Source organism: Dioszegia hungarica (assembly GCF_025882075.1).
Source record: "Dioszegia hungarica strain PDD-24b-2 chromosome Unknown MKK02contig_19, whole genome shotgun sequence".
NCBI lineage: Eukaryota > Fungi > Basidiomycota > Tremellomycetes > Tremellales > Bulleribasidiaceae > Dioszegia > Dioszegia hungarica.
Genome location: NW_026515776.1, coordinates 600,001 through 620,832, shown reverse-complemented (window position 1 = coordinate 620,832; position 20,832 = coordinate 600,001). Strand labels below are relative to the sequence as shown.

At 58.3% G+C, this 20,832-nt stretch overlaps 9 protein-coding genes across 9 annotated transcripts; all 9 read left to right on the top strand.

Moving 5' to 3' along the window:
* Positions 1-294: 294 nt before the first annotated feature.
* On the top strand, positions 295-5,341 carry MKK02DRAFT_39339 (uncharacterized protein; the record flags this gene model as incomplete). The annotated part of the gene is made up of 7 exons (XM_053090545.1): positions 295-405; positions 468-745; positions 826-2,971; positions 3,025-4,365; positions 4,416-4,859; positions 4,909-5,118; positions 5,153-5,341. The coding sequence occupies 7 exons, from the start codon at positions 295-297 to the stop codon at positions 5,339-5,341; spliced, it is 4,719 nt and encodes a 1,572-aa protein (XP_052943135.1).
* Positions 5,342-5,984: 643 nt separating this feature from the next.
* Positions 5,985-8,561, top strand: MKK02DRAFT_18451 (Alpha/Beta hydrolase protein; the record flags this gene model as incomplete). Its single annotated transcript, XM_053085951.1, has 7 exons — positions 5,985-6,399; positions 6,460-6,892; positions 6,980-7,215; positions 7,489-7,568; positions 7,707-7,964; positions 8,042-8,371; positions 8,460-8,561. The coding sequence occupies 7 exons, from the start codon at positions 5,985-5,987 to the stop codon at positions 8,559-8,561; spliced, it is 1,854 nt and encodes a 617-aa protein (XP_052943134.1).
* A 345-nt stretch (positions 8,562-8,906) lies between these two features.
* MKK02DRAFT_39337 (uncharacterized protein) lies at positions 8,907-10,729 on the top strand (the record flags this gene model as incomplete). Its single annotated transcript, XM_053090544.1, has 4 exons — positions 8,907-9,137; positions 9,192-9,872; positions 9,919-10,008; positions 10,082-10,729. The coding sequence occupies 4 exons, from the start codon at positions 8,907-8,909 to the stop codon at positions 10,727-10,729; spliced, it is 1,650 nt and encodes a 549-aa protein (XP_052943133.1).
* A 716-nt stretch (positions 10,730-11,445) lies between these two features.
* MKK02DRAFT_39336 (uncharacterized protein) lies at positions 11,446-13,156 on the top strand (the record flags this gene model as incomplete). Its single annotated transcript, XM_053090543.1, has 3 exons — positions 11,446-11,512; positions 11,575-11,858; positions 12,293-13,156. 3 exons carry the CDS (start codon positions 11,446-11,448, stop codon positions 13,154-13,156), a joined length of 1,215 nt encoding a protein of 404 aa, XP_052943132.1.
* A 483-nt stretch (positions 13,157-13,639) lies between these two features.
* MKK02DRAFT_39335 (uncharacterized protein) lies at positions 13,640-14,990 on the top strand (the record flags this gene model as incomplete). Its single annotated transcript, XM_053090542.1, has 4 exons — positions 13,640-13,724; positions 13,771-13,975; positions 14,141-14,372; positions 14,463-14,990. The coding sequence occupies 4 exons, from the start codon at positions 13,640-13,642 to the stop codon at positions 14,988-14,990; spliced, it is 1,050 nt and encodes a 349-aa protein (XP_052943131.1).
* Positions 14,991-15,951: 961 nt separating this feature from the next.
* Positions 15,952-17,241, top strand: MKK02DRAFT_39334 (uncharacterized protein; the record flags this gene model as incomplete). Its single annotated transcript, XM_053090541.1, has 3 exons — positions 15,952-15,994; positions 16,040-16,321; positions 16,352-17,241. 3 exons carry the CDS (start codon positions 15,952-15,954, stop codon positions 17,239-17,241), a joined length of 1,215 nt encoding a protein of 404 aa, XP_052943130.1.
* Positions 17,242-17,900: 659 nt separating this feature from the next.
* MKK02DRAFT_39333 (uncharacterized protein) lies at positions 17,901-18,585 on the top strand (the record flags this gene model as incomplete). Its single annotated transcript, XM_053090540.1, has 2 exons — positions 17,901-18,131; positions 18,178-18,585. The coding sequence occupies 2 exons, from the start codon at positions 17,901-17,903 to the stop codon at positions 18,583-18,585; spliced, it is 639 nt and encodes a 212-aa protein (XP_052943129.1).
* A 31-nt stretch (positions 18,586-18,616) lies between these two features.
* MKK02DRAFT_39332 (uncharacterized protein) lies at positions 18,617-19,060 on the top strand (the record flags this gene model as incomplete). The annotated part of the gene is made up of 1 exon (XM_053090539.1): positions 18,617-19,060. One exon carries the CDS (start codon positions 18,617-18,619, stop codon positions 19,058-19,060), a length of 444 nt encoding a protein of 147 aa, XP_052943128.1.
* A 265-nt stretch (positions 19,061-19,325) lies between these two features.
* MKK02DRAFT_29199 (uncharacterized protein) lies at positions 19,326-20,693 on the top strand (the record flags this gene model as incomplete). The annotated part of the gene is made up of 1 exon (XM_053087745.1): positions 19,326-20,693. The coding sequence occupies one exon, from the start codon at positions 19,326-19,328 to the stop codon at positions 20,691-20,693; it is 1,368 nt and encodes a 455-aa protein (XP_052943127.1).
* Positions 20,694-20,832: the final 139 nt, after the last annotated feature.

Sequence of the window (20,832 nt, the reverse complement as noted above, 5' to 3'; positions counted from 1 at the left end):
CCTTCACTCTATACGTCTAGTCCCATACTTACTCCATACCCGCTTGTCCAGCCTGTACATATGTCTGGACGGCTTACATTACCAGAGGCAGATACAGCATAGGCGCCACAAGTTGGTGTAGCTATTCTCGGCCGGCTGCGGCGCGCCGCACCCCTCATGTCAGTCACGTCCGACTCCCACGGATCTATCGAAGCTGCTCGTGATCCCCTCGGTCCGTTTACAGAGAAACTATACCACACAGAGTGAAGCTGACTGGGTAGTGTGCCTTCTATAAAAGCGGCATTTGAGACCGCAATGTCTGTCGCAGCTGGAAGTCAGTCGCGCTTCTTTGCCGGCTTGTCATTCCACATCGAGGAGGACTTCAGTCTTACATCTGAGGGACAGGTTCTGGCTGCGATCATTCGGGTCAGTCTATCTGAGAACTTGCCTGAACTGCCTCTGGTATCGTAGTCTTGCTGATAGCTCAGCGCAAAGGCGGTATCATCGAGGACAACCCAGCCCGCGCGAGGTACATCATCATCCACCTCCCTCCCGCTTATCCCGTCAATTTCGTCGTGTCGCTATCCGGTACTACTACCCTTTCCGATAACACGGAATGGTTAGCGAAGGATCTCGGAAGAGTGAAGCCGGCTGTGGCGGTGCCGACTGATAAGGTCCGGACAGTGATACGAGCGGAATGGGTGGCTGCGTGCGTGCAGGACGGCAGAGTGATCACGGAGGATGCGTGTGGTGGGTGGGAAGTCTGGTGAGTAGTCTCACATTTGGCAACGGGCTCGAAACAACTCTGGGAATCTGTGTGATTAGGACGAAAAGCTGATATGGCAGCACGAGCAACGACCCTCGGCTAATCACTCGGCTTCCCGCTACCGAGAAAGCCGTACCAATGACAGCTCCGACAGCTACCGATCCCTCGTCGGCATCAACGGCGTCTACCACTCAGCCAAGCCGCGTCTTGTCCTTACCACCACTAAACATACCTACTGGCCCGTCGTGGAATCGCCAGGTCCCCCACTCAGGTCGCTCGCCGAATGGTCATCCCCATACCCAGCTCGGTAATGGGACCTCAACAGCATCTCCGGCTGGAGCATCGCCGATACCGCAAGCTGGACCGGTCCTTCTTGGGCCTGATTCGCTGATTCCTGGACTTGGGCGCCTGCCAAGTCCGGCGCCCCCCGCACCTCCGGTCATATCGGCCTATCAACCTCGGCCCCGTCCCCAGCCTATCACTCCGGCTCTACCTATCTCTAACGTATCTGACGCAATCTCCATCCCGTCGGCCGTTCCCGTACCCTCCCCACCCACAGGGCCTCGCACAGAGCGCATCCAAGCGCAATCACCTTACCCTCTCCCGTCGACCGATCCAGTCCAGCCCCTCACGGTGGGCGCGCAGTCAGCACCACTTTCGGACGGCGCCTCCATCGGCGCGTACGGTGCATCGGGACCAGACTCAGGTACAGGAGCACGCCCAGAAGCTCCCAGAGGTCCTCGAGCGGATCGGCGTGACTCCCCGGGCGAGTCTTCGTCCCATACCGGCCCTCGGACGGAGGATGACTCTCGCACTCGGATCAAGCGTCGAGCGGCACATCGTCCACATCCATCTCCGTCGGGACCCCCGGCAACTCGGCGAGACGCTACCGAGTCGGAGGACGCGGCTCGATTTGCCTACTCTGCGCGACAACAACTGACACCGTACGGTCCGCCATCATCATCCCTGCAAGCCGACCAATCCCCCGCATACCCTCCTTATCCTCATCTTCCAATCCCACATGTCCTCTCTACGACCGCGAACGTGGCCTCACCCCCCGAATACGGTCCACCGCGTCCCAATCCGTATCCCACTCCGACCGAGCCCTCCTACCCACCCTTTCCTCCTCCGCCCATCGCCAACGGCCAATACGGGTCTGGTGCATTCCCTTCCCTCGCGTACGGCCCTCCACCTCCCTTACCTCCGCCACACCTGGACTCGGACACCTTACATGCGCTCACCCAGGCCTTACCCACTGGTCCCAGGCGGTCTGATCTTGTGATCGGCCCAGCCACGCCAAAGGGATCGCTCAGCCCTGCTGCTCGTCTGGGCGTCGCGGACTTCTTTGAGGTGGAGGGGGACGAGCAAACTTTGGCAAGGGGGAGTGAGACTATCGCACGCTCGACAGCGTCATGGAGGGAAGAGGGGCGGGATAGAGAGCGGGATAGGCACCGAGAGCGGGGTGTGGAGAGAGAGCGGGATGGGGACAAGAAGCGGGACGAGCACCGTAGCCGGAGTCGACGACGTCGGTCCGAGACCAGTCGGGATAAGGATAAGGATGAGCGACGCGGCGCTTCTGACTCTCGGACTCGTCGGTCACCGTCGCCCTACCACTCGCGCCACGGCCTATGTATGGACATCATCGACGACATGCGGGAAGGGAAGGGGGAGTTTGCTGCTGGTCCCAGTAGTAGTAGTGGGAAAAAGAAGAGGAGGAGCAGCAACGACGAAGATGAGCGGTGGGTCAAGCTGGGCCCGAATGCGGACTCGACGGCGAGGAAGCTGGCGCGGAAGGAAAGGAAGGAGGCCAAGCTCAAGAGGAGGTCAGAGGGGTCCATCACGTCCATGCCGGCGGGCGGGTCAGCTCCACCGAGGAGGGCGCTGCCGGATCTGCGAGGGAGGGAAGAGCCGTACATCGAGGGAATGGGCGGTCCCAGTCGGACGTTTATGCAGGCTATGCAGGCTGGACGGGGAAGAGACGATCGCGTCCCGTACCCAGTTGTTGAGCTAGAGCGGGAGCGGGAGCGGGAGCGGGCGCACTCGCCAGATTTGAGGCGGGGTGATGAGAGAGGTCCCAAGCGGAGAGTCTACGAGGCGAGGGCGATACCGCCGACGCCTCATCATGAGATCATCACGGACGCGGGTGTCAGGTGGCTGGTGGATCGTCTGCTGGAGTGGGGACCGGATACCCAGCGACTCTGGGGATTTGTCGAGCTACGCGAGATCGTGAGTATCCATCCTGTGCTGTATCTGCACGATCAGTGAGCTGATGCACGCAGAGACCCGATGTCAACTGGCGCAAGCTGTACATCGAGAACACGGCCCAAATACGCTGTCATCTGCCCGACCACCATCCCCTCATCCAGCAGCCAACCATACCCACGGGCAGCTGGAAGCAATTCGAGCGTGGGGCCGATCAGTACGACGGCCCTATGCCATTGTCGCTTCGACAGAGGAGAAACTTGGTGGGCGATAGCGGAGGGCTTGCCCAAGCGAAGCCCCCTCGGTCCCCTCGGCGCGCTGAGCCCGCTGAGCCCGCCCGCCCAGCCCAGCCCAGCCGGTTCAGCTTCAACACCAAGACCAGGCAAGTCGACCTTACGTCCTCATCGACCCGTCCCTCCTCTCTTGCTATTACCAAACATCACTCCCAGCTCGACACGTACCGACATGTACATAACGTCGCTTCCTCCTCACACCCCAGTCCCGCTCCCGCACAGTCTACCCAACTCCCCCCGTCGTTTCCGTCCCCTCCCGCCTCCTCGTTATACTCGTCTCGCCCTCAGCACCTCGAGGCCGGCGTCAGCGCGATTCCACGTACAGATTCCGCAGCCACTGTCGTCGGGGACGACGCGCTGCTGTACTCGGACGGATCCGAGTTGGATCTGGATGATCTGGATGATCTGGATGATCTGGATGATCTGGATGATCTGGCGGATCTGAAGGACTGGGCTGAGGAAGCGGACCTGGGTGATGCGCATAAGCTGCAGAGTGCAACGGGTGGGGGCAGGACGGACAAGGGGTTGCTCTTCTCAGATGGGTCCGAGATGGACCTGGAGAGTCTTGACGGGCTAGATGAGGGAGATCGGATGGAGGTGGTGGACGATACGGACGCAGCGGAGGCAGTGGGGTCGACATGGGAGGATCCAGCGCAGTGGGAGGCTGTGGAGAAGGAGCTTCGGGGGTTGCAGCAGAATGGCGAGCTGGAGGGCGAGCATGGACTGGATGCGCCATTCATGGAGGATGCGTTGCTGGATGGGTTCCTGGATGCGTTGGATGAGGAGGTCCGAGCGGGGTCTGCTCTGCCGCAAGAGCAGGTTGATGGCGAGGCGGAAGATGACCGCGCTGCAGAGGCAAAGCGCCAGCCTCGACCCACCGAACCCATCGTTGTCGACTCGGACGCCACGGACGAGGAGGTCCTACTCCCTCGGACACCCGTAACGGAATCTCGGAAGGCTAGGCGACAGTCTCGGCGAGTGGCGGAGGGCGAGGAGGAAGAAGCTGGTGGTGCTGGCACCGTAGCTGGGGAGCCAACGAAGGGGATCTTCGAGATCATGCCTGGACTGCCTCTCTGCTTCTTCGTTGCGCCGGGTGAAAAGAAGGCTCAAGTCGAGAAGATGATCGTGAGTAGTCTGAGATCAGTCTAGACATACAGTGTGGCTGATCTCCTCAGGTCAAGCACGGCGGCGAGATTGACTCGGACACCAAGGCCACTTTCATCATCATCCCTACCTCCTCAGCCGCCGCTTCATCTACATCCTCAACTCACCGCGCGCTACTCAAGCGCTGCGCAGCCGATAAGCGCAAGGCCGTCCTCGATTCCAAATGGGTCAAAGCGAGCGTCAAGCAGGGAAAGATGGTGGACCGGAAGGGGTACGAGATCGAGCTCAGCTCGACAGACAAGGAGAGTGAGGAGGAGGAAGATGTACCGCTTGCTGCTGCGGCCAAGCGGGGGAGGAAGGTGGCGAAGCGGATTGTCCTGGACGATGAGGATGAGGATGGGGCGGTATCGGAGGTGATCGAGGCGGTGCCGCCAAGCCGGGCGGGGACGAGTCGGCCTGGAACGAGTCGAGGAGGGACGAGGGGAGCGTCTGAGCAGACAAGAGCGACCAGTCAAGTGAGTCTAGACCGGCTTGCCTTTTCGTCCGCGAGTGCTGATCAACCAGACCGTCTCTCTCCGACCCAGCCAATCTCGTACCAACACCCCATTCACCAGCGTTACCGCCTACGACACGCCTACGCCAGCTCCGGAGCATATCGGCCTGACCGCTGCTCAGGTGGAATGGCTGGACCACTCTTACCTCGATTACCTCGGCCGACAGCTTCGGCTTTGGGACAAGAAGGGCGGTCTGACGCCTTTCCTCAAGACCCTCACTGTGAGTACTCCATACCAATCTAGCTGATGTTCAGAAGAATGACAAGGATTGGGTCGTCGTCTTTGGTCGATTCCGGGCTGAGCTGTCGGAGCACTATCCGTGGTTGCCCAATATGATGAAGGATGGGCTGGACGGGCGAAAGAAGCGGGCATCGGGGAGGGAACCGTCGGTGGTACTCAGTCTGCAGGGGCGTAATAAGAAGGCGAAGACGAGCCATGTGTAGGTTCGGCTGGGGTCATGAGTGGCAGATGGGGAAAATATGGGAGACGAGAAGTATGAGCTGGGACGGGAGGGGAAGCGGATCTAGGATCATTCAGCTTCGTTGTACATAGCATAGCATGGACTCTTGAGACTACATTGATGCTCTTGGTTGATATTGTGCCACTATCCGATCTTGACGGAGGTGCCTTGTTGTTAAGTGAGACCCCTTGAACCATGTTTGAGGAATGTGACGAGTCTTCTCACACCGATGAGATCATGGACCTGTACTGATCATCCTTTCATCCATCTACTCCTCTCTCCTGAGGGGATACCAGTAGAGACCGCAGCGATCACTCTGCCGCCGTCTCTGCACCACCCAAGTGGCTCCTCCGCATTCCTCACGGCATTGATATCGGGCGATATCTTATCGGGAAAACGGCATCAGCGGAGAGATCAAACGTGCGACTCTTGCTTGGTTTCAAGCTTCATTCAAAGCTGATCAGGCAGACGCCCATCACCGCCTCCTATTCAGTCATCCCTCGCTACTGTTATATGGGCAAAACAGCTCCCAGATCGACCTTGTAGTAGCCCTCGTCGCCTCGACTAGCGCCGTCGCTATCGTTACCCCTTTTGGTCCCGCCAAAATCCTCCGACCTCGGCTCACCATGTCCACTCTCTCTTCCACCTTATCCTTAGCGACTACTCTACTCTCTCCTAGTCCTGAGCCATTGCCTGTGGACCATCACTCGCCGCTGCTCAAGCCCAAATCGGGCGCGCCGCTCTTTGACGACCCATCGCTCATTCCGGCCAAGTATCGGGGAAAGCACTCGCCGAGTCCGCATCTCGTCCGGTCTCCCCCGTCAACGCTGCTTGACGCGCCAACGCGCGCAGCGATGAATATGCCAAATGCGCATACGGCCTCGGGGCAGGCTCGGGCGATGAGGGGATACCCAAACGGCGGTACTGGAGGGGATATGAGCGGGTCAAGAGGGGATATGAGCGAGTTTGACCCGCTCATTCCCGCCCATTCGTCCCGTCCGGAATCCACGCCCCTACTCTCGCCTTCACCCAAGCGCGCGGGTCCATCCTTCCTCTCCCCTCGATCTCCTGTCCCTTCGCAGCCGACCTTTCTCGGTCGAGCGACCTCCCGACCCTCCTCGGCTGGCTCAAACGGTAGTATCCTTCGGCGCATAATCGACCGCGCCTCTACCCCCTCCCAACAGTCTACTCGACCCACCTTCCCTCCACCCTCACTCTCGACCTACTCTCCTCTCCCCTTCGCTCCACTCTCGCTTCGAGCGAAACTCGGCCTGCTCTTTTCGCAGACGGTCTCGGTCCTGCTCTCGACGGTATTCCTGGCGGGGGTGGTAGGATGGGCGTTGACGATTGAGATCAAGCAAAAGTTGCCGCAGTGGATATGGCCGACCAAGGGGCGGACGTTCCCATGGGATGATGATCGGTATTGGCGGAAAGAGGGGAAGAAGGTCAGCAAGGATCCGAGGGATTATGCGAGGCAGGTGGGGATGGAGATTGAGGAGCAGGTCGTGGAGACGGAGGATGGGTACTATCTCAAGTGAGTCTCCGCTTCACCTTTCTGTCTAGTCTGGCAAGTGGGACTTGTACCAGCGCTCTCAGGCAGAGTTCCCTCGCTGATAAGCAGAATGCACAAGGTCATCGACCCAACCCACAAACCCTCTCCCTCCGGTAAACCCGGATTCCCCGTTTTGATCCTACACGGCCTCTTCCAGTCCTCCGGCTCTTTTGTTACGTCCGAAGAGCGCAGTTTGGCGTTCTGGCTCGCGAGGCAAGGAGGGTATAGCGTTTATCTCGGGAATAATCGAGGGGTGTTCGATATGGGGCACCGAAGCTTTAAGCGGAATGACCCGAGATTCTGGGGTGAGTCTAGGTTTTGGTATGACCGAGTCTCTAGGCTTTGGGCATTAGGAGATGGGGCCAGGACGGAAGAGACGAGAAGGCGCAATGGGAACTGCGGTTGAGGATGGGGAAGGAAGGCGTCCTCGGCGGATGATGGGCTCTGGCGGCCGGGATTTCCTGGCGGCCGGATCGCGAGGAGGGACACCATTTTGAGACGGGTATCTACTCTGAGGGTACTGAACGAGACAGATTACGAGACATTGACGTGGAAAGTGGACGGAGCTGACTTGCTAGACTGGACTATCCGCGAGCTCGCGATGTATGATCTGCCCGCGTTGGTCGAGCATGTTTGCCGAGAGACCGGGTACGACAAGGTTAGTCAACCTCATTCCACTTCCCTTCCTTCTACCATCCCGCTGGAGCTCTGGCTACCATATCTACTTCCATCATGCCGTTACAGATCCCTCCTCTCGCCAGAACACCTTCCTCGCGTGAGCATCGCTGACCCCCAGATCGCCTTCATCGGCCACTCCCAAGGCAACGGTCTCGCCTTCATCTCCCTCTCCCTCGGCATGTGTCCCAATCTCGGCAAGAAGCTCTCCGTCTTTATCGCGCTCGCCCCGGCGGTGTATGCTGGCCCGCTCACCACCGGCTTCCCATTTACGGCGTTGAACCGTTTGGAATGGAGTACGTGGAAGAGGCTGTTTGGGGTATTGGACTTTATTCCGCTCATGCGGTGGAGTTATGATTATGCGCCTGCGAAGCTCTTCGTGAGTGCCGCCTAGCATTCCCTCTCGCCTCGCCCTTCAATCTCTTACGCTGTTCACATAACACACCTGACCCCCAGGCCATGCTCGGCTACACAATGTTCGCCTTCCTCTTCTCCTGGACCGACACAAACTGGCTCGCCCGGCGCAAAACCAAAATGTTCCGATTCACCCCTACCCCCGTCTCCTCGGCGTCCATCTTTTGGTGGTGCGGAAAGGGCGGATTCGCCGATCGCAAGTGTACGCTGGACGATACGCTTGATCGGTGGTTCGACGAGCGGTTCCCGCCCCTATCGATATATTATGGCGGGAGGGACTATCTGGTTCTTACCGAGCCGCTGTTGGAGAGGCTGGAGAAGAAGGAAAGGGGGGTGGAGGTTGTGAAGGTGACCAAGCTGGACTTGAGCGAGGTGAGTAGCTCATGAGAAGTGAAGGATGAGATCGCAGGAGAGATGTCTAGGAGCTTGGAGCCGGGATGGGGGAGTGCTGACGTCCCAGCACTGCGACTTCTACTGGGCAGCAGAGGCGGTAGAGTGGGCGTACGAGTCGTTCGTCGACGATATTGAGCGGACGCGGCCGAGGGAGCTCAATAAAGGATGATCGGGGAAGGGACAGCTGGACTGGACTGGACGTGTATAGAGCGGTTAGGGTAGCTGATAGACTTGTACGGCTGTACATGGAGCTTTCGGACAATGCACAGTACTATACATCATGCTGTTGTGCTCCAAGCCGGGTAGTACTACTGCACAATGTGGGATGAAGCAGGTGCGAGGGGAGAGGAGGCCGCCGGGAGGGAATTTGCTAATCAAGCTGGAAATCGTGATAGCAATTGAAGTAATTGTTATTGAATTTACTAATCAGCTCTACTCGTCACATCTTCCATGTTGATCTATACCTCGGAGTCATAGCTGGCCCAGCTACATACTCATCATCGGCGAATTCATTATGCTACCTCACCCTGGCAGTCCGACCTACATCCCTGCTCTTCTGGGGCACTTACAAGCGGAGCTCGCCAGCGGGGGACAAGAATGGGGGATTGACCCTTCACTCTTCTCGACCTTGCTGCTCGCGCAAATCGTAGGGCCAGAGCGAGGTGGAGTAATCGTCGATGTCCTCCCCAGCGAGACTGGCAGCACTAGCGCGGGCTTGAGCAAGGTCGTGAACTGTGTAGAGGGCGTAAGTCACCCGTACCGACATATAGGCGCAGCCAAGGCACTATTGACGGTATAGCTGTCACGCTCCGTCTTTGGGCTCGAGACACACCATCTCCACCTCGACCGACACTCTCATCCCTCTGAGCTCCCATCCTCCCTCTTTCTCGGCTCATCATTCGCCCCGCATCGGCATGCTCGAGCCGTATCCACGTCCACCCGCGCCGGGCGGAGCAATACCATATCGACCCCTTCATCGAGATACGCCTCTGCCCTACCCTCCCCTCGTCGGCCCAGATCGTATATCGGAAGTCGTACCACCACACCAGGCGTGACTCCGGGTATCACCCCCAAGAACAGTCTGCCGCTGCTGAACCCATCCTTGACGCCAAAGGACGAGTATGGGTTCGGCCCGGCGCTGGTCTCGCTGCGGGCGCAGTCAGATCAGGCTCAAGATGGACAGGAAGTCTTGGTGGACAGTCCAGGACCGGTGGATGGGGAGGATGCGGAGCGGAGGCTGCCGCAGTGCCTGATCGTGTCCGGTCTGGAGAGGGCGGAGAGCGCGGTTTGGGGCAAGCTGGTGGAGACTCTCCTGAAGGGGCATGTGGAGGACGGGGGTCCAGTAGGCGGTGCGAGAGATCCAAGCTGTACGGGGGACAAGGCAGAAGTGTCAGAGAGCCGGCGATGGGATCTACCAGAGGGGTTCTGGGTGATATGGGTGCGGGAAGAGGAGAAGAGCGAGAAGTGCCCATCATGGCTGGTGGGCCACTCTACTTATCTTGCCGGGATGCTGAGCTGATCCTCAGATCGATCAATTCAGCTGCTCGGTCTGTGTACATCCAGATGACCTGGAGATGCCGCTGCCCATGCCAAAGCGGGACATTATCCCGTCCTCGGTGAGTCTAGCTTGGACTCCTGCTCTTGGCTTTAACTCGATCCTTTTAACAGTGAGCAGAGCTGACTTCACAGTACATCAACTCCGTCACCGCCCTGCTCCCATACACTCACATCCACCCTCCACTCTCCACGCACCTCTCGAACCTCCTCTCCGGCATATCCGCCCATCCTCGACTTTCCTCATCCATCACCGGCCGCGCCGCCCTGCTCTTGCCCCAATTTGTCAAGGCCCATCGGCTCATTTCTGCCCAGTTCGCACTACCTGCGGGATGGGAAGAGGTCGTACAGACTCGGCGGGACGTACTCGCTACTTCTGCAGCAGCAGCCAAAGCGGGACTCGGCGCTGTCAGAGGGGCAGGAGGGGAAGTGAGAGTCAAAAAGCAGGATGAGGGGTGGGTAGATACGTGGGGTATACTAGCGGGGGAAGAACCTACCCTGGCCGATCTTGTCCTGTCAGATGGAGACGGAGGGGAGTGGGAGGGGATAGACTGTCAGCCTGGGAACGCCCATGCGGTGTTTACGCTGGCGGTGCGCCATAGGGTTGGATGGAGGGAAGAGAGGAGGGAGGTGATGTATCTCCTGAAAGGGTCGGCAGTGGGTCGGACAGGGGACGGTGTATCGGCGGGCGATGGAGAGGGGAAGATGAAGCAGAGGAATAGGGAGAGGAGGAAACGGAGGGAGGTGGATATGATGCTGGAGGATATCTTGGCGGTCGTGTGAGAGGGAGATAGCCGTCGGGCTCAGAAACCCTAGTGAGTCTACTTCTCAACGATACTTAAGTATCGCTGCAGTCCTCGCTCTGATTGCCTGGCTGATGCCTCAGATGCATCTCACCACGAGATCATCTCCGGCTGGGATCTATTAACCGTTCGCCATCTCAAGCTTCTCCATACCCATCCCACCGAAGCCGTGTAACTGGATGACCGGCTCAAGTACATCTGAGCATATCAACCTCGGGCACTCACAGCCCGGGCGGCTTGACTCAGATGCAGTCAACACTGGAGCTGAGAAGCGGGATCAAGGCTTGAGGAGTAAGATGGGCTCCTGCGAAGGTGACGGTGGACCGCACGGGGGAAGTCGTATGATCCAAGCTGAGAACATAGGAAAGTTGTCCAGCGGTCAAGCCATATGTAGCGAGCCTCGTAGCTCTCCAGATGCATACTCGCATTGCAACAGTACTGTTGCGTGCCTGACAGGGTATTGGGCGCTACTAATTCAAAGTGGCACGACGACTTGTTGACTCGGTGCAATGTCTCACTCTTTCTTACTAGCGCTGTTGGATGGGCACAGCCACCTGATCGTGCTATTAAGCACCAACAGTCTTCTCTCTTTCGTACATTGTCCTCTAGGATCTTTACTGCCGCTCGTCACTTCTCCCTGCCAGATACATCACCACCATACCCTCACTACCCATTATAATGAGGTGCGGTTACGGTATGCACATCGAGCCTGACCCGCACCTATTCTCGCCGGGCTGGAGAGCTTATACAGGAGTGATCGGAGGTGAGTGAAGCGTCATACCAGAGTTTGAATAAATGGGAATTGAAAGGTAGCTAACTTTGTAGCCGAAAAAGCACTCGACGCCATCAAGGTCGCCAAATCCAAAGGGGACGTGTACAAGCTGAACATGACGGGCAACCTCCTGGGCGATGAGGGCATGGCAGCCTTCTTGCGTGGGCTGCCTCTCTGCGAATCGCATGAGGGGAGATCGGACCAGGGCGACAAGGGATGGGAAGTGATGAATCTGGGAGGCTGTGAGGTGACAGACACTGCACTAAAGGAAATCATCAAGTATGTCCAGGAGGACACGGGAGTGAGGAAGCTCCGTCTCGGCAGGAGCCCCATACAGGTAAGTAGTCTTTGTTGAGAATATGAGATTCTGGGGTTTGCCACCGGGTGGCGAATACACTCTTGTTACAAGTCGGATACGCGTAGGATACGCGTAGCGATGTGAAGACGGGTCGGAGACGTCAGAGACGAGTCGGAGACCCACCAAGTAGTAGGCGACGAGTCGGATACTCGTCTGCTACAGGTCGCAGACTCGATAGATCAGTAGGAGACTGGTCGGACCTCGCAGACGTAGGCGACTCGTAGGCGACCCGTAGGATACCTAGTAGGATACTTAGTAGGAGACTCATAGTTAGGACCGCTGTCAGCACTACATAAGGAGGGCTGTTCGAGTCCAATGCATCCCCACTCTGCTGTCGGAAACATATCTTGCCTCCCGGTCCCTGGAAAAGTCAACAGTCTTGCTTCCTTTCGCCTCCAAAGCTGATCAAGCAGCTCAAGGACAACGTTCATAGCCTCGTCCGACTCCTCAACACCTCTGCTCTCACCCAGCTCGTCCTCTCGGATTGCGAACATCTCCATCCACCCTCCATCCTCCGTTTCTTCGACAGTTTTCACGCCCCGCATCTAGATGCGCTAGATTTGAGCAGTTGCAAGCTCGATCCCGCAGCTTGGTCAGCTATCGCCCAGTACCTCGGTAGTCGACGCTCCCGCCCTCTCCGGTTCCTCAAGGTCAACTTCAGTGACCTCACACTCGATAACCTCCGGCACCTCATCGCCGCTATCAAGCGGGGAAACTTCAGCTTGGAGGCGTTACACTATACCCACCACCCGGATATCACCCGGCAGTACACACATGGAATGTTCGACAGTGCCCCAAAGAGCGCGGAGATGCTAGCGGCCGAGGCGGAAGATCAGCGGCTCAAGGAGGTGCTGAACAGGAATAGGAATCTCGGTCGTCGAGTGCAGCGCGCGGCGTGTCGATGCCTCCCCATCGCCCAGGTCATCCTCAATGCTCTCCCATCCCCCGATCTCCCTCGTCGTACCTCCCCTCGCCGATCTCAACCTCACTTTCCCCTCTTCCAGCTCCCGCCAGAGCTCGTCTCACTCGTCATTCGGCACACCTCGGGCGACGCGGCCGCTCTCTCGCACGTGCAATTCACCCGCTTGTGCGCGGATGCTAGGGGTGAAGAAGGTCTACAGGCGAGGATGAGGACTGCGGAGGGGCGGAAGGGGAAAAGCGAGCGGTCCAGGCATGCTTGGAACGTGGATGATGAGGAGGAAGCGCTTACGGAGAAGGAGGTCTGGCTCAAGAAGGGTGATTGGGAGAAGTGGGAGACGAATACCAAGGCCGCTTAGTAGAAGACTAGCTATACCGATAAACATGATTGATGTGTGTACAGTCGCTGCCGTAGCAACTCTTCAGCGAGGCCCCCTCGCCCTCGGCTCTCGGCTGTGCTCTCGGCCCACATGCAGCGAAGAGCACTTACGGCATGGCAAACTCCTCATTCCTCGTTGATCTGCGCTGATCTCCGGACACTGTCTCAGCGATTTGCTGCCCCAAAAGCAGCGCACCTGCCTGGAGAGCAAGAGTAGCCAGGCTGTGGTCCTTTCCGAGAGTCTGATATTGGTGCCTTGGGGGTCGACGGGTGATACGGATGTGCGGCACTTGCCGCCCGACATGACGAACTCGCCACCCATTCGCGTGGTCATGGGATCAAAAACATGGCTGGCTGTTGTGCTCATCCTACACTGTCATCGTATCCTCACTCGCATACACACATATCAGGCTTCTACTGCTCATCCGAGGCAATGACAGACGCTCCGGTAGTACTGAGTCCCATGTCCGGGATAATCTCGTGCAAGCGGAGGTCCGACCGATCCTTCCTCCGACTACGGATGCCCCTTGAAGAGGAGATAGATCCCGGTCAGTTCATCTTCTTCTCAGTCAAGAGATACAGCTGACGGCTCAGCCCACTACATACTGGCGCACATCAGCAACGCGCATAGCAAACTTGACGTGTCGCGGTTCACCACTCTCGGGAACGACGGCCTCGCGGCTGTCCTCGGCAGACTATCCGTATCTCCCGGGGGATCAAGGGGGCTCGTAAATAAGTGGGAAATGATGAGCTTCCGGATCTGCGAGCTCGGAGACATGGGACTAGCGGCGTTACTCGCGTATGCCGAGCGATCGAAGCTGCAGAGTTTGTCGATGGAAGGAAACAAATTCGAGGCAAGCTTTTCCCTTTGTTCTATCTGTCTTGGTACCACTACTGACACTTTACAGCTGCGAGCCGATCCCCACCTCTTACCCCGCATGATCAACTCCTGCAACCTCAGCAGTCTTTCCCTTGCGGGCAACAGGGGTCTTCTTTCCAAATCCGTGGTCACGCTTTTCGACTCCCTTTCGTCCTCCACTCTCGCAACCCTCAATCTGAGCGACTGCGACCTCGGACCGGAGGTCGTTGAGGCCATCGGAAAGTACCTCTGTAGCACGCGGTCCCGGACCCTCCGACGCCTCGTCCTCTCCCGAAATCGGTTCGGCCTGGAGGAAATCCGGGGCATCGTCGACGCGGTGGAGCGCGGGTGTTTCACTCTCCTGTCCGGGCTCGGCGCTCTACAGGAGGATTGATTATTCCTGTATCCTACGGCGTCTACAGGAAAGGATGCTGGCGAGGACGAGAAGGTGAAGCAAGAGCTGGCGAGGTTGCACACTCTGTACCGGCGGAACAAGGATCTCGCCGATCGGGTCAAGCAGGCTGCGGCGCGCTGTCTCCCCTACGCTCGCATCCTCCTCAACGCCACTCCAGACACTTCCCTCCATCCCAGCACCCCGTCGGACACCACGTCGCCCTGCTTTAGGCTTCTCGACCTCCCATTCGAGCTCGTCGTCCACATCACTCGACACACCTCGGGTGACCCCACAGCTCTGTCGGATGCGCAATTCCTCAGGCTACAGCAGGAGGCCGAGGGGAGGGAGGGTCTCGCTCGAGCTATAAAGCAGGGAGCCACGGTGCTGAAGGAGACGATGGCGTTCCATGAGCTCAATCGCGGCCTAAGGCCAAGGCCGAGGCTGACGGAGGAGGACTGGAGGCTGCCCATGAGAGCGGAGGACTTGGCACACATTCATGACAGGCTCAAGGCGGATTGGCTTAAGGCTGTAGACTGCGAAAAGTGGGAGTGTAACGTGTAGAATTGGTATTGTTCCTGCTTCTACCAGATGTATGCTTGTGGTGATCCAGTGCACCAATCTACGCTGGTTCCATTGTGGACAAACATACTAGGTGTAGACATAGAGGTACTGAGGCGGGGAGCGTGCAGTCTAGCCGGAGTAAATGCGCATAGGGGTACTGCCGGTGTCGCCACCGGGTGGCAAATCCACTTTCTTGTCGAGCCAGACACGCGAGATACGTTCAGGGACAGTGGGTGGCAGGGTTCATACTGACAGGAGGATCGCATGGAACGATTTACTGGCACTACAGGTAGATACGCGTAGGATACTAGTAAATTCATAGGTTACCGGTCTGATGGCATCCCTGTACTTGTTACGTCAACTCGAACTCCTCATTCCTCGGCCGTCCGTTTGCCTTCGAAGACCCCTCATGAGTTCAATCTGAAGTACTGCAAGTGAAAGGCACTATGAGGGCTGTAGCTCATATACTGACTCTTACAGAAGTAGATGATGTCATGCCGCCAATGTCACGAAGCAGTCGCAAGAGTCGAAGGCAAGATGATATGGGAACGGCTAGTGCGGATTTAGTATCGATATCCCACATCGGGGATCTCACGTAGTGATAGCAGGCGACCATGGCTCGGTCTCACCACAACTGGCTAGCTCAGACTACCATCCGAGAGTGCCACATAGCTAATGCAGCTGAGGTGAAACATGGATAGGCGGACTCGGCCCTCGCGGCTTATGACGCGTTCGCCACCGAGTCGCATGTGCGGTCACGAGATCTGACCCGCCACGAAGGGTTGTTGGGCCCCCAGAGCCGCAGTATCGTACCCCTTCTTCTTCTCATTCGCCTCTACACCACATAAACCCGACACACCCCACATCATCAATCAAGACCGCCCTGCCCACACTCTCCCCTCGGACGCAACATTGGGGCACTATCAGGTGTTCTAGGGGGCACTACGTGGTGGACCCTAGTATGCTGGAGATCTTCCGGAATGACCTAAGTGGATTGAACGCTGGTGAGTCGCAGCCATATGTGTTTTGGCAGAGTACTGATGCCTCAGCCCGGTTTATCCTCGCTCAGGTCACCCAAAGGCACACCCAACTCGACATCTCACGCTGCCCTGCCCTCGGCGACCAGGGGCTCATCGCTCTGCTGAAGGGTCTCTCAGCTCAGCCTGGCCCCGCAAATGGCGCTGTCCGATCCTGGATGACCATGGTGCTCACACAGTGTGACTTGGGGGACGCAGGGCTTCAAGCGGTACTTGACTTTGCGGGGAAGGCGAAGATGCAGGAGCTATGGATGAGTCGTAATAAATTTGAGGCCAGCGCTTCATCAGTGACCAGTGAGCGAGACTCGCGCTGACATACACCAGCTCCGAGCCGATCCCGCCGCTTTCATCCACTCGATCAATGCCTCACACCTCCGGAGCCTCACTCTCAACGACAATACCCTCCTCCTTTCCGCTTCGGTCATCAACCTGTTCGATACCCTCTCCGCCCCCCATCTCGTAACCTCAGCCTTCGCGGGTGCCAATTTGGGACTGAGGCCATCACGGCTATCGGCGACTATCTCTGCGGCAAGAGGTCCCGTCCCCTCAAATCCCTCGACCTTTCGCACAACAAGTTCAAGCTGGACGATATCCGGCGGATCGTCGAAAGGGTCGAGCAGGGTTGCTTCACTCTGCTGGGTGGTGGGGACTCCAACTCCTCCGCAGAGGGAGACATTGGCCTCCACCCCACTGCGTTCCATGGAGAGGATCCTATGGAGGATGAGAGGATCAAGAAGGAAGTGAAGCGTATGACGGCCCTGTACGAGCGCAACGAGGCGCTCGCGGACCGGGTCAAGCGCGCGGCGTCACGATGTCTTCCCTACGCTCGGATCATACTCAACGCTATCCCTATCCCCACATCCTCAACCCTCAAGACAATCGGGTCTTCGTCTGTCAACCATCATCAACCTTTCTTTAGGATCCTCGACCTCCCCCCAGAGCTCGTCGTCCACGTCACTCGGCACACCTCCGGCGACCCCACCGCCCTATCGGACGCGCAATTCCTTCGGCTGCGCAAGGAGGCAGAGGATTCTGAGGGACTTGCGAGGGCCATCGAGGCGGCAGCGAAGAGGAAGAAGGACGAGCAGGGTCGCTTTATGAGGGAAAGCTTCAACGATGGGCTCGACGAGATGCGCCAGACGCGCAGAATCCAACAGGCCAAGGCGGAATGGCTCAAGTCGGGTAGCTGGGACAGGTGGGAGCGGGATGTCTAGATTGCGGCATGACGGGCGGAGGGAGACATCGGGCCTTTAGTTCTGGGTGACCTGGGATTACGATACGTGACAGATGTATAGCTATTGGACTCTCTCGTCAGGCTATCCGAGGAAGACACAACAGTACTCGTCTCGCAGTATGATCCTGGATTTGCCGCCATTGCCACCTCGTTTTCGAGCGGCTCTGGGGCCTGAAGATCACCTCCCCTATCGCTAAGGGTGTTTCCTGCTGATCACGCCCTCGATCATCATAGCAGATGTAGCTCCCAGAGAGGCGATACAGCGCAGATATCAGCGCATCTCGACCCACACATAGCGTTGCCTTCCGCCACACTGAGCTCGGAAGTCCGTGCGACCCTTTTGACGGTTCTCCCTTTCCCCGTCGCCGTTTGTTACTGTCATCATTCATCTGCCCTTTACTCCTCCTCCTCTACTTCAAGACTCAGCACATGCCTATGGTATAAGTGTCTATCGTGAGCGAGCTACCCCAGGTCCGGCTTCGCGGGGACATAAATTGCAGTAGAAGCAGCGCCGACGGGTCGCCACTGCGGGTGATCGACACAGAGCTAAGAGGCGTGGACGGTGGTGAGGCTCCGATCCATCCATCTGAGTACAGCACTGACTTTTCAGCCCAAAAGATCCTCGCTCAGATAACCAGCATGCACAGCGACCTCGACATCTCAGGCTGCACCGCTCTGGGGGACAAGGGCCTCATTGCCCTGTTGAAGGGTCTTTCGTCCGTATCGGAGTCAGCGGATAGTGCCGTCCGACTCTGGGCGGTCCTGACGCTTGCATTTTGTGATCTAGGGGACGAGGGACTACAGGCGGCACTCGCTGCTGCCGAGAAGATCCAGCTACAGTACCTCTGGATGGGTAGCAACAGAATCGAGGTGAGCATCCGTCACCCCAAGCCAGAATGTTACTGAAGCGCATCAGCTTCGAGCCGATCTCACCCCTTCTATCTGCTCAATCAATTCCATTCACTTGCGGTGCCTCTCCCTCAGCGGCAACCCTCGCCTACTTTCAGCTTCGGTCATCCTCCTCTTCGACACCCTTTCCGCCCCTAATCTTCACAGCCTCAACCTCGCTGGCTGCGAGATCGGGACCGAGGCCGGCGCCGCCATCGGAGGCTACCTCTGTAGTAAGCGATCGCGTTCACTCCAGTCCCTCCATCTCGGACACAACACGTTCACGCTGGACGACATTCGGCGGATCATTGACGCGGTAGAGCGTGGATGCTTTACGCTGCTGCAGATGGGCCATCATTCGAATCCTCCGCTCGTTCTCCATCCCACAGCTTTGTATGGAGAGGATCCCGTCGTGGACGCGCGGATCCAGGTGTAGGTGGAGCGCATGGCGGCCATATACAAGCGGAATGGCGAGCTGGCGGAATCGGGTCAAGCGCGCGGCGTCACGGTGTCTCCCCAACGCCCGGATCATCCTCAACGCCACCCCTACACCGCCGTCACTCGAGGCAGTCAAGCCCTTGGCCCGCAGCCTCCCTCATTTCGGCATCCTCGACCTTCCGGCTGAGCTTGTCCTCCTCATCACTCGATACACCTCCGGCGACCCCACTGCCCTCTCGGACGCGCAATTCTCGCGGTTACGAAAGGAGGCGCAAGGTAGCGAGGGCCTTCGTATATTGGTCAAGATGGACGCGAGGTTAGTGAAGAAATACGCAGAGGATGGGGTGATGGGCTACGGAGCGGAGAGATGCGGTGAAGCGGGCAAAAGATGGCGTGAACGTCAGCGGACACAGATGGTCATGACGGATTGGCTGGAGTCGGGGGACTGGGACAAGTGGGAGCGGGATGCCTAGACTACCTGGGGGGCGGCACACTATGAAAGATATTTACACAACTTGCAGCCCTTCTAAGAGGCGATGGGAAGCAGACCAGGTCATATCGCCTCCCACCTATACAAGTAGCTTCCTCTGCGCCACATTGAGATCCGATATCCGTGCGTCCTTTCTGCACCGACCGTTTCTTTCCTTCGGTCAGCTTGGGCTTTGTTATTGTCTTTCTACCTCTCCCCCTTACCTCTCCTATACCTCAGTAACCTCGACCTAGCACGGCTCAGACAGCATGTCAGACAAGCCTAGGTCAGGCCGGTCGAGCTATGGCAGAGCTATCGAGCTCATCGTCGAAATTCCCTCTCGGAAGCCCAAAGCGCGTCCGCTCGCTCCCAAGCCGGTTCCTTCCCCCGCCGCATCGTCCTTATCTTCCGCTCCCTCCATATTCCCTCCTACACTGCACGTATCGACGATGGATCCCTCACTGCCGGTCGTACCCAAGTTACCCTCGCCAGCTGTCCTCGCTCAGCCGGTCGTCCCACCACCATCACCTCCATTCCCTCCGCCTCAGCCTCAGCGGTCACCGGTACCGGTATCGCGTCCAGAGCCAACGTCAGCCGCCACACCGCCAGTATCAGTACTGGATCCACCAATACCTCCACCCTCAGCACCTGCAGCTTCACCGGCGCCCATTGCAGCTTCAGCTGCTGCTCCAGCACCCCCGCCAGCTCCTGCTCCAGCTCCAGCTCCGGCACGACCGGTCTCGGTACCGGCGCCTCCAACCCAGAGTCGGCAGCAGCTCGTCGCTCGGATCCGTACGCTAGAGACTAGCCTCACTACCGCTCTCGGCCTCATCACGCAGCAAGGGAAGGCGATCAAGGACCTGCAGGTCTGGCATCTCGAGACCAACACCAGGGTCAGTCAGGCGCAGGTCGGGGTAGCGCAGCACGGGCTGGCGATTGGGGAGTTGAGGGTCAGGCAGGATGGAACGGAGGCGGTATGTACGACGCTCATGGCGGGTCTGACGGGGGCGGTGGTGAATGCAGCGCAGACATTGGGGGCGGGGCGCAGTCTGGGCGCGTCACGGCTGGATACGGCGGATTCGGGCGGGCCGGGCGGTCAGGGAGGGGAAAGACAGGGAGGAGGGGTCGGTCTACCATCCCCTCCTCTCAGTCAGCCAGTATCGGCGTCGCCCTACTACACCTCGGCGGACGATAGCGTCCCCGTCGCTGGTCCATCCCGGTCGCGCGTATTGTCAACCACGCCCGATCCACCCGATAGCAGTCCCGACCCACTCAGCACACCCTTCGAGCCTATCCAGGAGGATCAGGCATCTCCGTCGAGACACTCGGACAAAGAATCCGCCCCCGCCCAAGTTGTCACCCCGCGCAGCCTGAAGGGCGGGTCACCTGCTGAGGACAGGGAGAGGGGGAAGAGGGAGGTATCGCCGGATACGGAGCCGGAAGCAGAGGCGGAGGAGCAGACGGTGCAACTGGGGAAGCGCGAACGGGTGGATGATGTAGGAGAGGAGTTGGCGGATATGGTGGAGGCTGTGCCGCACTTTGCCGAGGTGAACGGAGCGGGCGCAGCTGTTTCCGGAGGTGGGGGAGAAGAGACGGGACGGCGGAAGAAGAAAAAGAAGAAGAAGAAGAGGACGTAGAGCAGTCGAAGTCGGGAAGAAAAAGGGGTGAGTGAACGAGGCTCTCAGAGAAGGAAGGAGGGTGAGTGAGTCACTCCTTGAGCTCTAGATGGAGGCTAGCGAGCTGATCAGCAGTTGGTGGCGACACAAAATCATGATG